The sequence below is a fragment of the Medicago sativa genome, chromosome 3, assembly GCF_051527215.1.
Source record: "Medicago sativa cultivar Bolivia chromosome 3, Bolivia_mono, whole genome shotgun sequence".
Taxonomy (NCBI): domain Eukaryota; kingdom Viridiplantae; phylum Streptophyta; class Magnoliopsida; order Fabales; family Fabaceae; genus Medicago; species Medicago sativa.
In genome coordinates, this window is record NC_140751.1 from 83959377 (window position 1) to 83973586 (window position 14210).

Genomic DNA, 14210 nt, shown 5'->3' on the forward strand with positions numbered 1-14210 from the left:
AGAACACCGACACCGAGACCGTGTGGGTTGTGTCGGCATCCCGGTCATATTAGGAGAAATTGTCCGACCATTCAAAATCGATAGTTTATATAGTTATGTATTATGTGTTCAACCAATCTTTTATAAGTATTTATGACCTTTTTTTAACCTTCAATAAAATTCCATCATTTAAAAAAATTAAGCAGCTTTGTGATTTTAATGTCTATTTTTACTATGCAAAACAAGTAGAAATGTATGAAAAAATGATTGTGAATTTGGATGAATGGTATATTGTTTTAATAATGCCAAAAATAGAAAAAACGAAAAAAATAAAAAATTCATTACCGCAATTCTAAACTGCGGTAATGAATAAAAAAATTTAAAAGAAATCGCTCAACCCGCCTCACTCCGTGCAAGCCCTGGCGCGTGTCGAAATGTGGCTCATTACCGCAATTTGAAAGCTAACGGTAATGAGGAAAACGACAAAACAAAAAAACAAAAAATCCGTAAAGGGGGTCATTTCGTATTTAAATGTCAAAGGGGGTCAGATTTGGAAATTTTTTTGGTAATTGGGTCAGCAAAAAAAATTCGTTTTTAGTATTTCAAAAAAGATATGATCCCTTTCAACATGGATCTGATCCCTAAGTTGGTATACAGCTACGAAACTCTAGCAATGTGACTGACCGTCTTGTTATAATCACATCCAAAGAAAAGAGAAATTTCAATACCCCTTGAAATAGAAATAGCAAAGATGTTTATTTTTTGACTCTAATGTTGATCTTGAGAAAAACCAAGAATCTTATCCAACATGGAGCATTAGTAAGCCGCACAAGAATCAAAATATTGAAGTATGGTGACCATGAAAAAAGCCTTATGATTGGAGGTTCAAGATTCCAAGATCCTTTAGCAAGCATACTTTTTGGACAATATTCAATGGATGAGAAAAAAGAACTCAAATAATTTCTTTACAAAATCAAAACCATGCAGGACTTAGCACTAAGAATTGGATCCTCAAGTTATTCTTTATCATGGTTGTTCCTTTTAAGTTGTCAGTTATGTCCCAAAGTAATTTAAAGATTGCAATATCTAGACGACAAAGGGTTAATTTAAACATTTGTACATAAATTTAAGTGGCTAGTGGTAGTTGTAACTTGTAATAGTGAAATATAATATTAGTACGTGCTCACAGTGATTTCATTAAAACAAAAATTAAATAGAAACATAGTCATAAACTAAATAATATGCATGCAACAACCACTCTTAATTTGTACGATTTTCTCTTTACACCACCACCGCCAACCCTTTCATTTTGGGCATTGATCTCTCTGGAGGCTCAGGAGACATGGCCTTCCGTTTGCTGATACTATTAATGTTATCATCATTATTGTTATTGTTGCTGTCGATGAGATCGTTGTCGTCGTCCGAGTCTGTGGTGGTAGTGGAACTGTTAGCAGATTCTTGCTCATCAGAAGAATTTTCTAGGGATTTTAGGAAGTATGGTTGAAGCTTCTGCAAATCTGATAACTGAAGAGGCTTCATTAGAAACTCTTCTGCCCCTTCTTCCAAGCACCTATTAGCCAAATTAAGTTGTTAATTAAATGATGCATTTTTTTCTTCTAATGTGATAAAGTATTGATGCAGCATTAGATTTTGGTTACTTTTGAAGATCTACTTTATTCTTTCCTTTTTCTTTGAAGAAGTATTTAAGATATAATAAAGGATAATGAAAGAAATAAATACTGTTGCAAGTATATGATGAATTTAAAAAGAAAAAGAAAACTTACATGCTAATTCTAGAAGGTACATTTTCTGATGACATAACCACAACTGGAACATCTTTCCAAGAAGATCCCTGCAGTGCAGTAAGCAGTGTCAAAAGAAGAAAAATTAATGGAAAAACAAAAAAAGAATAGATACATGGATAAAAGAAAAGAAAAAGCAAAAGCAAATTCAGATTCAGAAATCTAAACTTTTCCTTTTTCTTTCTTACTCTTTCTACCCAAAATGTTAGGATTTAATTTATCACAAGAAATATGAAGATAGATTTAGTTCATATATGGTTTAAAGTTTTTATTTTAACGATATCAATCAATAATAATCACAAAATTTCATTAAAAATATTTGACTTTAATTAATTGTAACTACCCAAGGTGTATGATGAAACATGAGGTTATGGGTCATTTGTTTTGTAGATGTAATTTTGTCGTCAAGGTTTGATATTTGATTTTTAAGTGGATCATAGTTGGAGTGTTATTATTTGAAAATATAGTCTCTCTTCTTGATTATTTTTCATCCTTTGTCGTGGAATAAAAATCACTGAAATGGTCTAATTTTAACATGACATGCAACAATTTAAAGATTTGGGAGGGTTAGAATGAGATTATTTTTTCCTCAAAGAACTTGAAGGTGGAAGAGATTGTAGAGGTCATCAAAGTAACCTCTTAGAGGTGGTTTCTAGCTATGAAAAAAGAGACCTTGTATGTATTTTGAATAGTTTTCAAACCCTCTTTCTCAATTCTTGATTTAGAGTCTTTGTTTTGGTGGGTCGAACACCCTTATACTTCTTTTTGAATTGTTGGTAAAATATTCTTTGTATTTTTCTCCTATGTCTAATAAAATTGGATGTTCAAAAAAAATTATACCTGCTCGTAAGCAGTTTTCTTTTATTTATTTATATATTTATTGCCATTCAAAATATATAAAATAAAATCGTAACTATCTTTAAAGTCACACATATAATTAGTCGTGACAATGTAAAACTTTTTATATCCACAAGATGCGAAAATTAAACTCTAAAGCTATATAGTAGTAGTACTTGAAAAAAAAAACCAGCCTTGAAGTAAAATTAATTTTCTTGTACCTTTGCAAAGTGCTAGTGAACTTTAAATTGTGACTATATATATTTACTGACAGAGAAAAGAAAAGAATGCTTAGCATCTTTTTCAGTGCGATGCATGCATCCTATTCAAGTTTAAAAAAGAGAGAGGGAATTTAGGGAAGATGTCGGGGAAAAGATGAGATTTTGACCTTGACCCTTTTAAGTAAATCATAGCCACTCATCCCAGGCATGCAATAATCTGTCATGATCAAATTCACTTTGCTTCCCTGCAAAATAGTGCACATGATGAATTAACTACCCAAACATAAAAATTTAATGTTCAATAAATATATACTAAAACATTTCCGTACGTATCCTTTTTCACAAAAGAGATTTAAAGAAAATAGAAGAACGTACAACCATAGCAGACACTATATTCTTGCGAGGAGATCATGGATCAAAACAATAATTAGGAGTACGTACAGTGCAGTGAAAAGGTTTATACTTTTCTACAAAGTTAATTTAATTTACCATTGAATTCTATTTTTTTCCTAATCTGATTTAATGTCTGCTGATTAATCCTATAAACAAGAGAATATATATAATCATTGTGCATTATTGATATAATTATGTTAACCATGTATCATATGTCATATATGTAGTACATTTTGAAACATTATAATATGCATTATCATCCTTCAAAAAAAAAATGTATATATATGCATTATCATATATATGTAGTACATTTTGAAACATTATAATATGCATTATCATCCTTCAAAAAAATGTATATATATCCATTATCATATATATATATATATATATATATATATATTGAGTACATTTTGATATATTATAATATGCATCCGCGACCTAGATGAATGGAGGATCTGAAAGAGAAATTGGCAACTCCATATAAAGTCGCTTTGGTTTAATTATTTTTTTTATGAGATTTTCTTTCCTAACTGTATTTTTTTTTAGAGGAATTATATATGTTGATGAAGGTAATTTTTGGAGAAAGAAATCTCCATATCCATATATAACATGTATATATTCTTATCAATAAATTATATATATGAATGAAAGTAATTTGATAAGGAGGTCCAAAGTTCAATATCCCCACTCAGCATAATACTACTAACAATTTCAACAGTCTAAAGGAGAAGTTAGAAGAAAAAAACGCAGAAGGCATGTCTCTTAAGTCCTAACTAAGAAAGGAAAAAGGAGCTTAGTCAACACGATAAAATGGATGGTGTTGATATTTAATTATGTAAATTGAGCTTAGCTTTATTAATTTTATGGGGTATTATTAATTTCATGTATGCAAACAAGATAAGCATATACTATAATTTTGCATACTCAAATTTTCTTCTTTACTTGTTTTTGAAGTTAGCAAATATACCTTTTTTTCTGGACAAAACTAATTAATTAAACGTAGTACACAACACGAGTTCAACTATCTTGAAAACTTTTGAGGAGGAGGAAGAAGAAAATTAAGATTATTACCTCTTGTAGCTGCAATGGTTGTTGAAGAGGAGGAGATGATGATTCTAATATAGAAGACTTTGTTGAGGAAGAATTATTATCAATTTCATCAATATTCAGTCCAAGATATTTCAAAGCCTTATCTCCAGAGTCCACACAAGTAACTGTTTTAACAATTAACCACAAAACAATTAACTAACCAAATTCAGTACACAAAATTCTTTAACAATATATTTTGCATTCTAAAAATTAAAACTAAAAAAATCCTAATAATTGAGATTGTACGGAAAAAATGTTGGTCACCTAACTACCTTTGCATGAAGAATCTCTAAGAAGCCTCTCTAGAAGCATCCTATCAATGACACTATCATCTACAGCCAACACATGAAAGTGTTCTTGCTTCAAGTTTTGTGGTTGTAATTGTAATTTTCTACTATCCAAAGCAAGCTCCATATCAATTTGGTGATGAATACTTGTTAAGTAATTGATTGAAGTTATATAGTATATAGAAGAGTAAGTATAGAGAGAGAGAGAGAGGGGAAGATGATGAATGAGAGTGGGAAAAGAGAGGTGGAATGTAATTATCTTGTACTAGTAGCTTTATTCTATTAGTGGGTGCATGAGAGAAAAAACTGTAGTGGAACAGTGGTATGGATGTTTTGTTGTTTTTGTGTAATTTCATTCAGAGAAGATCTTGTCCCTAGATTCTCTCCACCACGTTGGTACAACTACTCTTTCTCTTTCTCTCTCTCATTCCCCTTTCAATTGGATTTTATTTGATTACAAAGCAAAAAATTCAAGATTTGTTTTTCCCATTGGGTCATCATGCTGATGGAAGTTAAAGGGTGGGTGTTGAATTTTGGTAGATATATAGATAGTGTGTGTGGATAGGATGGATCCTTTATTCTAATTCTAAATATATTATATTATGTGCATCACTTTCAAAATTAATAAAACCAACCTTCTTTTCTAACTAATTAAACTGTTTTTATTACTTTAGTCTTAATTTTTCCAACCACATGTATTAATTTTCCGGTGCCGATAAGTGGGGTTACTTTTCTTCACATTTACCTTAACAAAATAAACATATTGTTTTGTTTTCTTTTGGCCGGTAAAATACTGTTAAAAAGCACATTGTTAAATCGTGTATCCCAATCTGTGAGGAAAGAGATATATTTAAAAGAAAAATGATAAAGAATATGATAAATATTACGAGTAATGTAATAGTAAATTAGAAGAAATGAGGTAAGAATTTTGACATTATACATCATTGCATGCACGAGGATGAGTTGATTTAGGAGACTTTTGCTCCAATTAATTTAGCCTATAACCCACCTTAGCCAAATATCTCGTGAGGAATGTAGGATGTGACCCATAGTCAATAGGACCATTTTTATCATAGTATTTTTTTTTTTTTTCAATTATAGTAGTTATTTTTTAGCAAGATGTTAGATGAAATGCAACACAGACTTATAATAAGGTTATTCATCTTAGCACTACTTTCTCTCACTCAAGCATGGTTAATTTTGAAATTTTTGATGAAATTCGATGTATTAGTATTAGTGTTGATATGATCGTACTTAATTAATTTATTTTTTATTTTTTATTGAGATAGACAAATGTTAGTTGTTGCAATATCGTTAAAGAAAAATAAAAACGTTAACAAATATTGATCTCTTTCTTAAACTCTTTTGCCGTCCAAACTCTTTAACCACATATGTTTAAACTTTAAAATGTCATATCAAATTAGTTGTATTCTTTGTTTTTTGAGATATCTTCGAATTATATATATATATATATATATATATATATATATATAAGAAAAAACAAAGTTATTAAAAGATGGATTTTCTACCCTCCCGTGTGAAGAACCAGCCCTAGATTTTTTTTTTTACCAACCCTAGATGTTATTATAATCTGAGCTATAAACCCATCACAACTGCTTGCTGCTCCTCCCAGATAAATAATATTGCTACGCAGCAACCAAACAATCCAATACGACAACATACCAAATAATTTGTCTATGCTTCTTTTATCTGTCTTTCAAAAAAAAAAACATACTTCTTTTATCTTTTTCTGTTTGCAAGAAAACCATGTTGCAGTGAATACTCTCAGTGTTGTATGATACCAGCAACTGGACCAATTTTATCTTATTTGATCCTTGATACAATCTAAAAGGTCTGCTTTGGAGTCTGTCAAGGGAGATTTCAACAAACACTACATAAACACTACTTGTAAGATACATCTTAGAGACACTACTTTTCTTTTGGGTACAAAGAGACACACATTTTTGGAATTACAAAGAGACACAATTAACTCTGTCGAATTGGGGCAAACAAATTTTGAAACAAAAGTAAAATTTGTTATATTTTAAAGATTTGCCTAATATGGACTTCAAAAATATTATTCAAATGTGGATTATCACCGTTTTTAATAAAATAGTAGATTTTTATTTCAAAAAAGTAGATTTTATTAATAAAAGAAGGAATGAGTGTGGGATGGATCATTACATTTTTAGTAAATTTTAATAAAATATTAGTACACAACTTTTTCTTTCTTTATTACTTAAAAATACACTTTCATATTAAAAATTGTAAGAGCAATTCAAATAGTGATCTCTATTCAAAAGTTATTTTGTGGGTTACTTTGAGCTACATTGTAAGAGCAACTCTAATAGTGATCCACCCGTGCAACACTAACAAACTCATGTTGGGTTCTTCAATTTTACCTCTCATATTAATATTTTATTTATATTTAATTACAATACACATAAAGGGTGAACCAGTGAAAAAATCATGTGTCAGCATGTCAAACTCAATTGAAATACCTCTGTTGAGAGTGCTCTAAGAGTCTATCTTTAAACCTTTTTGAGAGGTCTGTATTAGACATTGTGAAAATCCACCCTTAATTAAAATTTTTGGTCGACATAGGTTGTGTAAACTAGGGCTTTAGGCTCCAAAATTTTAGATCATAAAAAGACTTAAAAAATTTAACTCAATTATAAATATAAAATATGATAGATTAACTCTGGAGAATTGTTTAGCTTGATTAGTCAAGCTTAGAGCCTCGTACCCTCAAATTCAAATCTTGGAGTCGGTAAAAATGTTTTTTTTTTATAAGCATTATGTTATTATTTTTACTTCAAAGTACCTTGTTATAATATTTGTTTTAGACATCTAAAGATGTTGAGCAGGCCTGTATATTTTTGAAGGACCGTAAACATATTTAAACTAATTAAATATGAAAAAAATAGTTTATGTACGGATTTGAAATATGATTTTATGACATGATCCTTTTCCTACTTTAACCAAGGTGATTATTGTGACATTTCACCTCTTTTTTGTGAAATTTCTTTTACTAGCATCATGGCCTAATTAATATTGTTAGCTACTTTGCACCCAAAATTACGCAAACAAACAATAAGAAAATCTTCACGAAATCCTACCCAATATCACAAAAAGATGTGTCCTTACCTGAAAATGGACGCAATGTTGACATCGCCCAAGAACGGATCCAAAAATTAGTTTGCAATTAATTCCCATTTCAAATTATGAGGAGAGAAAACAAGGAATAAAGAACTCAACTTTTCAATTGTTCACTTCGGGTAAACATATCACATCACTTCAATATATAGAATTGAAGATCTGACCAAGAACATAGAAACGAAAATATAAGAGGGACCACTATGCATTTTGTTAAGTTTATGTGTGTTTAAAGAATGCTAACATAAATATTTATAGATTATTCATCAATGAGTATTTAGCATTGACAATGTAAATGAAACACACTTTTGTAAGATGAGTTAATTTTTTACTAACTAAATCAACCATGAGATATGAGTCAATTTTTTATCAACTAAATCGACCAAATGACCATGATGCATAAAAAAAATGTCTTCATAAAAAATTGCATCGAGAATAAAAAAAAATCCATTTATGTTTATATGATAAATAGTGAAGGGACAAGAAATAAATAAAGGTTGGAGTTGGGACCAAAATGGGGTCCCATTGAGTTTTATTTGAAATCTTTAGTGGGTCCAATCAAATATAATCTTTTGTAGGGTCCCAACCCCATTCATCTCTTTGTGAAATATATTAGATATTAGATATTCTAATAATATTTGGAATCTGTTCCCATATTGAGGGTGTCCAAAGCAGAAAGTTTTCTTCCTATGCTACTCCTCAGTCAGTTTGTTCAAAATCCTTTTTCAACACTTGATTGCGGGACCCAATTGTTGTCTGCCACGTGTTTGTTCTTCCAAGTGTAGACCTAATTATCTTCTGAGAACATGGACATAGTTTTAACGTGGTAGCACATGAACCGTCAGATCACATCACTATCATCTACAATTATTTACTTTGTTTCCTCATTCTTACCTTCCCGTAACTCTTCTTCTTGTAGTAATTGTCTTTGTTGGTTTCTTTTTCTTTTAGGACAATCCAAATAGCGTGGTCATAAAGGCCTCTTTGCTTTGGCATCACACGCCACACCACCAAATAATGAACTACTCTATACGGCAAGAAAGTATATGAAAGCAGCATTTGTATAGAGAGAAAGCTATATCTATATGCATCGTCCTCAATAATAGAGAGGAATATTTACTTAGAAAGTGTTTTGAAGGGATATAAGGTTGTTTTGGTGGCTAGGATGAGAGATTTGAGTAATAAGAATGGTTTCAAATTCGACTCTTACCATTAACACAAACTAACAAATTACTAACAATTAACATACTATGTTGGTCGTTTCAAAAGAAAATTTTACTAAGTAATTCAGACAAATGCCCCCGCTAAGTTCACTATATAGAAGTTTCAATAATATAAATTTAAAGTGAAAAATATTGGTCATCAAAATTATAAGTATTTGTCAAAATATGAATTGTTAAATAGATCCATAAAATTGTCATGTATCAAGTCAAAACGATATATTGGTTAAATTAACTTTTATAGTGAATATTAAGAGAAGTTATACTCTAAATTGTTGAGTATTAAAATAACTTTTTTTATATACTTCGTAACAAGCGAGCCCTAAAATATTCTTGGCTAGTACTTCATTACATTTTTGTTTTTCATATTGGATTTCTTTAGTTAAAGATAATTTCATTTGAGGTGTTGGACACTAATGTGGACACATCTCAATTAGACGAATTCAAATATTAGTTTGTCGAGTTGTGAGAGTCTAGATAGCTCATTCCGCTAAACTAATCCTCCGATATTTACATGCATTTGTATTTTTTTATAGTGAATAATATTTGTTAATTCATGGTAATCAAGCATGAAGAGATATTTCTCCTTGTAAAAAAAAGGGTAATCCTCTAGAAGAAGATCAAGACTTAAAAATGTCAATGGAAAAAAAACCTAATTATAGTAAGAATATGGTACCATATATTCCCACTTTATTTCAAATAAATAAACCCCATCCATTGTTGGGACAAATCGATCTGCTTTATCTTATTCATGTTACGCATGATCGTTTAAGATCTCATGTTTGAAACTTTTGACAAAGCCCACCCTAGTTGAAGGTCGTGTGAAAAAGAAATTAACATCATTTTTTTCACGGCACATCTTAATTAAGCTTTACAAATACGTGACAGATAAAATGAAAAGATATGGAAGGAAAAAAATAAAAGTGAATGCATGGTCCCCTTCTCCTTAATGTGATTATAATGTTGGATTTTACCGACTTTGGATGACTGAGCAACCTCCTAGTACAGTAGTAAGTAGACATGCATGTATGCTGGTCCATTTCTTTATTCCAAATTAAGACATGTGAATCATATTTATCGATGTGGAGAAAGAGTAAGGAATGAAGATGATAATGTCCACAATCTCCATATAGATATTGGCTTTGTTTTTTTATCAAAAAATGTCATGATTATACAACAATAATTAAAACCTAACTTTTATATATGATTTATCTTTTTTTAATTGAAAAGGGGGTAGGGATTGATATAGGATTTATTTTTATGGTATGCTTATTTACTTAGCTACAAATCAAGTAGATATATATGTGCTCCTTTTAAAATAAAATAAAAAAGTAATGAAGTACTAGGTTTTTTTATCATGAGTCTTTTAAAAATGAATTACCCTTTTTTATCAAGTAAGAATATGGTACCTACTTATTCATTTTTATCATGAGTCTTTTAAAAATGAATAAGTGGAAAATCAAGAATTTGAACTCCGATCCATATATATTGTATCGTCCATACCTACCGAGTTATACTTACGGAAACGTTCCGAGTCTCTTATACAAAGGCAATGAGGTAATATTTTTACATTTTTTCCACTTTAATTATTTGTGCGATTTTATGTCATTTAGTGATTGGTAATTAAAAAAAAATCTAACAAGTTCCTATGATGTACTTGTTAAGGAACTAAATATAGTAAAATTATCTTCAAATTTGTGTACTCGTACTCTTAAAAATTTAAGAAATATTTTTTTAATGTAAAATTTACTTTTTTTGTTTCCATAACAAGTATGCATGGATGTAAATGAATATTCATTGGTACGTATAGTATGATCTTTATGTACGCTCTGTTGAATATATATGATATATGTTCCCACATCATATCTGTTGGGTATCTGCTAAGTGGTTAATCCTTAGATTTTGAGGTATCCACGTGTATAAAAAAATATCCATGGATAATATTTTAAAAAAAATGTATTAATTTCTTTTTTAAAATAATTTGTTTTTATGATTACCTAAAATTTAACCATCACCTTCATTTTCTTCTTTTCACCAAAACATAATAATATCCTTACATAATAATATTCATACACTTCATATGTAGCCAAAAAATCTAATATTCAATAAAAACAAAAAATGTGTTATGAATATATCAATTAGTAGATGTCCATCCATTAACCTTCCACATACATGTAGTTTACACTAGTAAGTGGATTGTAATTTGATTGTTCATTTACCTATTTGTGTCCTATAAATAGGACATATATTGCAATGTAAATGCACACTTGCGAAGTAATACAATATACTATCTTGTTCTCTCTTTATCCCTTTCACTCTATTCTTCTATAATATTCAATATATTGTGATACTTTTGATTAATTTCATAACAAAAGGTTCATTATAGCTACTAAAATAACAAAGTTCCTTGCTTTAACAACCTCTTATTCAACAAAAGCAATAACAACTCATCACATTTAACAAAAACAATTTTTTTTATTGAAGTTTTAAGTAACAAAATAGTTAAAATGGTCATTTATTTTATTCGTGAATATTCATTAAAATATCTATTTGTACTCGTGGTTGATTTTATCGGTATGAATTTTTTTGTTAACCCTATTAAAATTGCTTCATGGACATTAATTACCAAAGTCCTACAAAATATTATTTGAGCCCAAGTCCACTTACATAACCTAAATGTCTACTATGCTTATGCAAAGAAAAGTTTACAGCCACCACACTCTCTTCCAAGGATGGACACAAACTTGTTACCCAACCCAACTCGAGTAACCCGAAACAAAAACCGAATTGGGTTGGGTCAAAGCTGGTTCATGGGTCGTCGGATTTAACATAACGGATAAGTGTTGTTGCATTTGATCGAGTTCGGTCCGGTATAATTGAATCGTTGGTGACCGACCCGAACCGGTCCAATAACATAAAAATAGGTTTTAACCTCGTATATACAATATGAACCCACTCAAACCCAACGCGTCCAAATTGTTTCTAAATTTGAAGATTTCTTTTTAGGTCCTTCTCGAGATCTCTTTATCCCCCCTAAAGTTACGTTTTTATCCTCAACAACACGTATGATATATAACTACCGAGCATCACTACCACAATTTTGGCTTTTAATAGCACAATTTTAACAAAGACTTCGGGATAAGTGCTATTAAAAATGCAACTCATAGACCTGTTATAGCACTTTTCGTAAAAGCGCTAAGAAAAACATGTTAAAAACTAGGTTAGATAGCGCTTTTCTATAAACGCTATTATTTTGGTTTGCACTAATAGCGCTTTTTAGGAAACGCTATTGTTGGAGAGGGGTATAGATAGTGTTTTACACAAACGCTACCGTTTGGGCTTTATTAAAATAAAATAAAAAAGAGGATTTTTTTCATTTTGGCAAATAAAGGGCTTAACCCGGTCCCACGTACAGAGAAGTGCACAAAACGTGTTTCTAGCAGCCTTCTCCATCACCGACATGCTTTACACAAACACTTTACGCGAACTACTTCTCCTCCATCACCGATCTGCTTCTCCTCCATCACCGAACTCCTTCAACAACCTATCAATCGCGTCATCGTCTCTCAATCGCGTCTTCTCGATTCTCCGGTACCGTTGCTTTACTCGTTTACTCGCTTTACTATTTGTCTCTTCTCTCAATTAGATTTTGACTTGGTGACCCTTTTTGTTTATTCTCTCAATATAGTTTAATTTGGATTTGGAGGATTTTTACTTGTTCATTCGCTTTACTATTCACTCGATTTGGTAACTCTTTTGCTTAGATTTTGAGCATTGAATGTGTGATGATGCTTAGATTTTGAGAGTGGTGACCCTTTTGCTTAGATTTTGAAATTTGTATAATGATTTTGTTCATCGGTGATGATTTTCGCAATTAAACAAATATGTTTACTTTTCAAAAATAGTTGAAATTGTTTTATGAGGATAATGATGGAAGGATTGTTTTCTGGAAAAAATGACACTTTTTATAGTAATATTACATTCATCATAAAGAACAATAACATGAGGAGAGCCATCCATAGGCCGCCAATCCATTGGTTTTGAAGTTTTTATAATTTATGAATATGTTGAAGTACGTAGTACTACTCTCTCGAATGCTATTTACATATTACTTTTGTTAATACTATTATTTATAACTTCAAATATTTTTTTGGTTACCCGTACTTTTTATTCCCTTATAATTAGTGTTCTATTTGCATTATTCGAGCGGTCTAAAAAAAAATAGTGTCCTTATGGAAACATGGGAAGGAAGAAAAGCCGAGACTTTTGAGGATGTTCGAATGAGAACCTTGGTTATGGCTTAAGGTTGTTTTTGTGAATTTGTGCGGTGGGTGATGAGCGAGTGTTGTGGCTTACTCCAAGCCATTGACCCCTTTGTCTCAAATCGTATTTCTAACACACTTGTGAATTTTATATTTTTGTAACCATTAATTTAGTCTTTACACTATGACTTGATCGGTAAACTATTAAGATCAATTATAATGTCCCTAAATTATACTATCTTCCATCAATTTGGTCCGGGATTAGGATTAAATTGAAGGTGGAAGTATAATTTAGGACATTTTAGTTTATTTGAATAGTTTATAAACCAATTTAACAAAAGAGTGATAATTTAGAGACTAAATCGACTATTTATTCAAAATATATATGTATATTTGTTTGAGGAAAAAAAATCTATATCTCTATTTGTTTGTAAGGTTCCAATCAGCTCCCCTTCATTTATTTGCTTTTGTTTTTACTACTTTATCTGCAATCCGATTTGGATTTTGTGAATACGGTTTTATTTAATTTGTGGTTTTTGTTACAAATTGACATGAACATGGTATATGGGCCTCATATGGTGATGATGAGAATGGAACGTTGGGAGCGTGCGAGGAAGCTTGGTTCAAAACCTTAGCAAGAAATCGATAGCCTTTTGAAAAAAGAGGTAAGGTTAAAAAAAAAACCTTGTTGGACACTCACATTTAGAATAATTGTGTTTATTGTTCCTAAAAACTACAAACAAATTTATTTAGAAAAAAATAATACAACCAAATTGTTATCTCTTGTTGTAGCTTATAACATGACTTGTTTGCTTTGGTTTTGGTTAGGGAAATCAACTTTTGGAGGTGTCCCTTTTCAACCTGAATTGTGTTTTGTCATGTGACTCTAGTCTTGTTCTTATATAAGTATTGTCACTATTTGTTTTGTTAATTGGCTGTTCTGTTCCCATGCTTTCAAGTGAGT

General features: G+C 30.6%; 1 protein-coding gene across 1 annotated transcript; it reads right to left on the reverse strand.

Moving 5' to 3' along the window:
• Nucleotides 1-1080: 1080 nt before the first annotated feature.
• LOC146941109 (two-component response regulator ARR17-like) lies at nucleotides 1081-5181 on the reverse strand. The gene is made up of 5 exons (XM_085754895.1): nucleotides 4594-5181; nucleotides 4304-4446; nucleotides 3007-3084; nucleotides 1764-1831; nucleotides 1081-1549 (listed from the first exon to the last, which is right to left on the reverse strand). Exons 1-5 carry the CDS (start codon nucleotides 4733-4735, stop codon nucleotides 1261-1263), a joined length of 720 nt encoding a protein of 239 aa, XP_085611021.1. The 5' UTR covers nucleotides 4736-5181; the 3' UTR covers nucleotides 1081-1260.
• Nucleotides 5182-14210: the final 9029 nt, after the last annotated feature.

What these genes read in the sequence shown, in the direction of transcription:
- LOC146941109 (XM_085754895.1), bottom strand. Translation starts at nt 4,735, where the DNA reads ATGGAGCTTGCTTTGGATAGTAGAAAATTACAATTACAACCACAAAAC. An exon ending in TAGAGATTCTTCATGCAAAG is followed by an intron (nt 4,447 to 4,593) that starts GTAGTTAGGTGA and finishes TTGTTAAAACAG; the next exon opens with TTACTTGTGTGGACTCTGGA. An exon ending in GTACCTTCTAGAATTAGCAT is followed by an intron (nt 1,550 to 1,763) that starts GTAAGTTTTCTT and finishes TTTGGCTAATAG; the next exon opens with GTGCTTGGAAGAAGGGGCAG.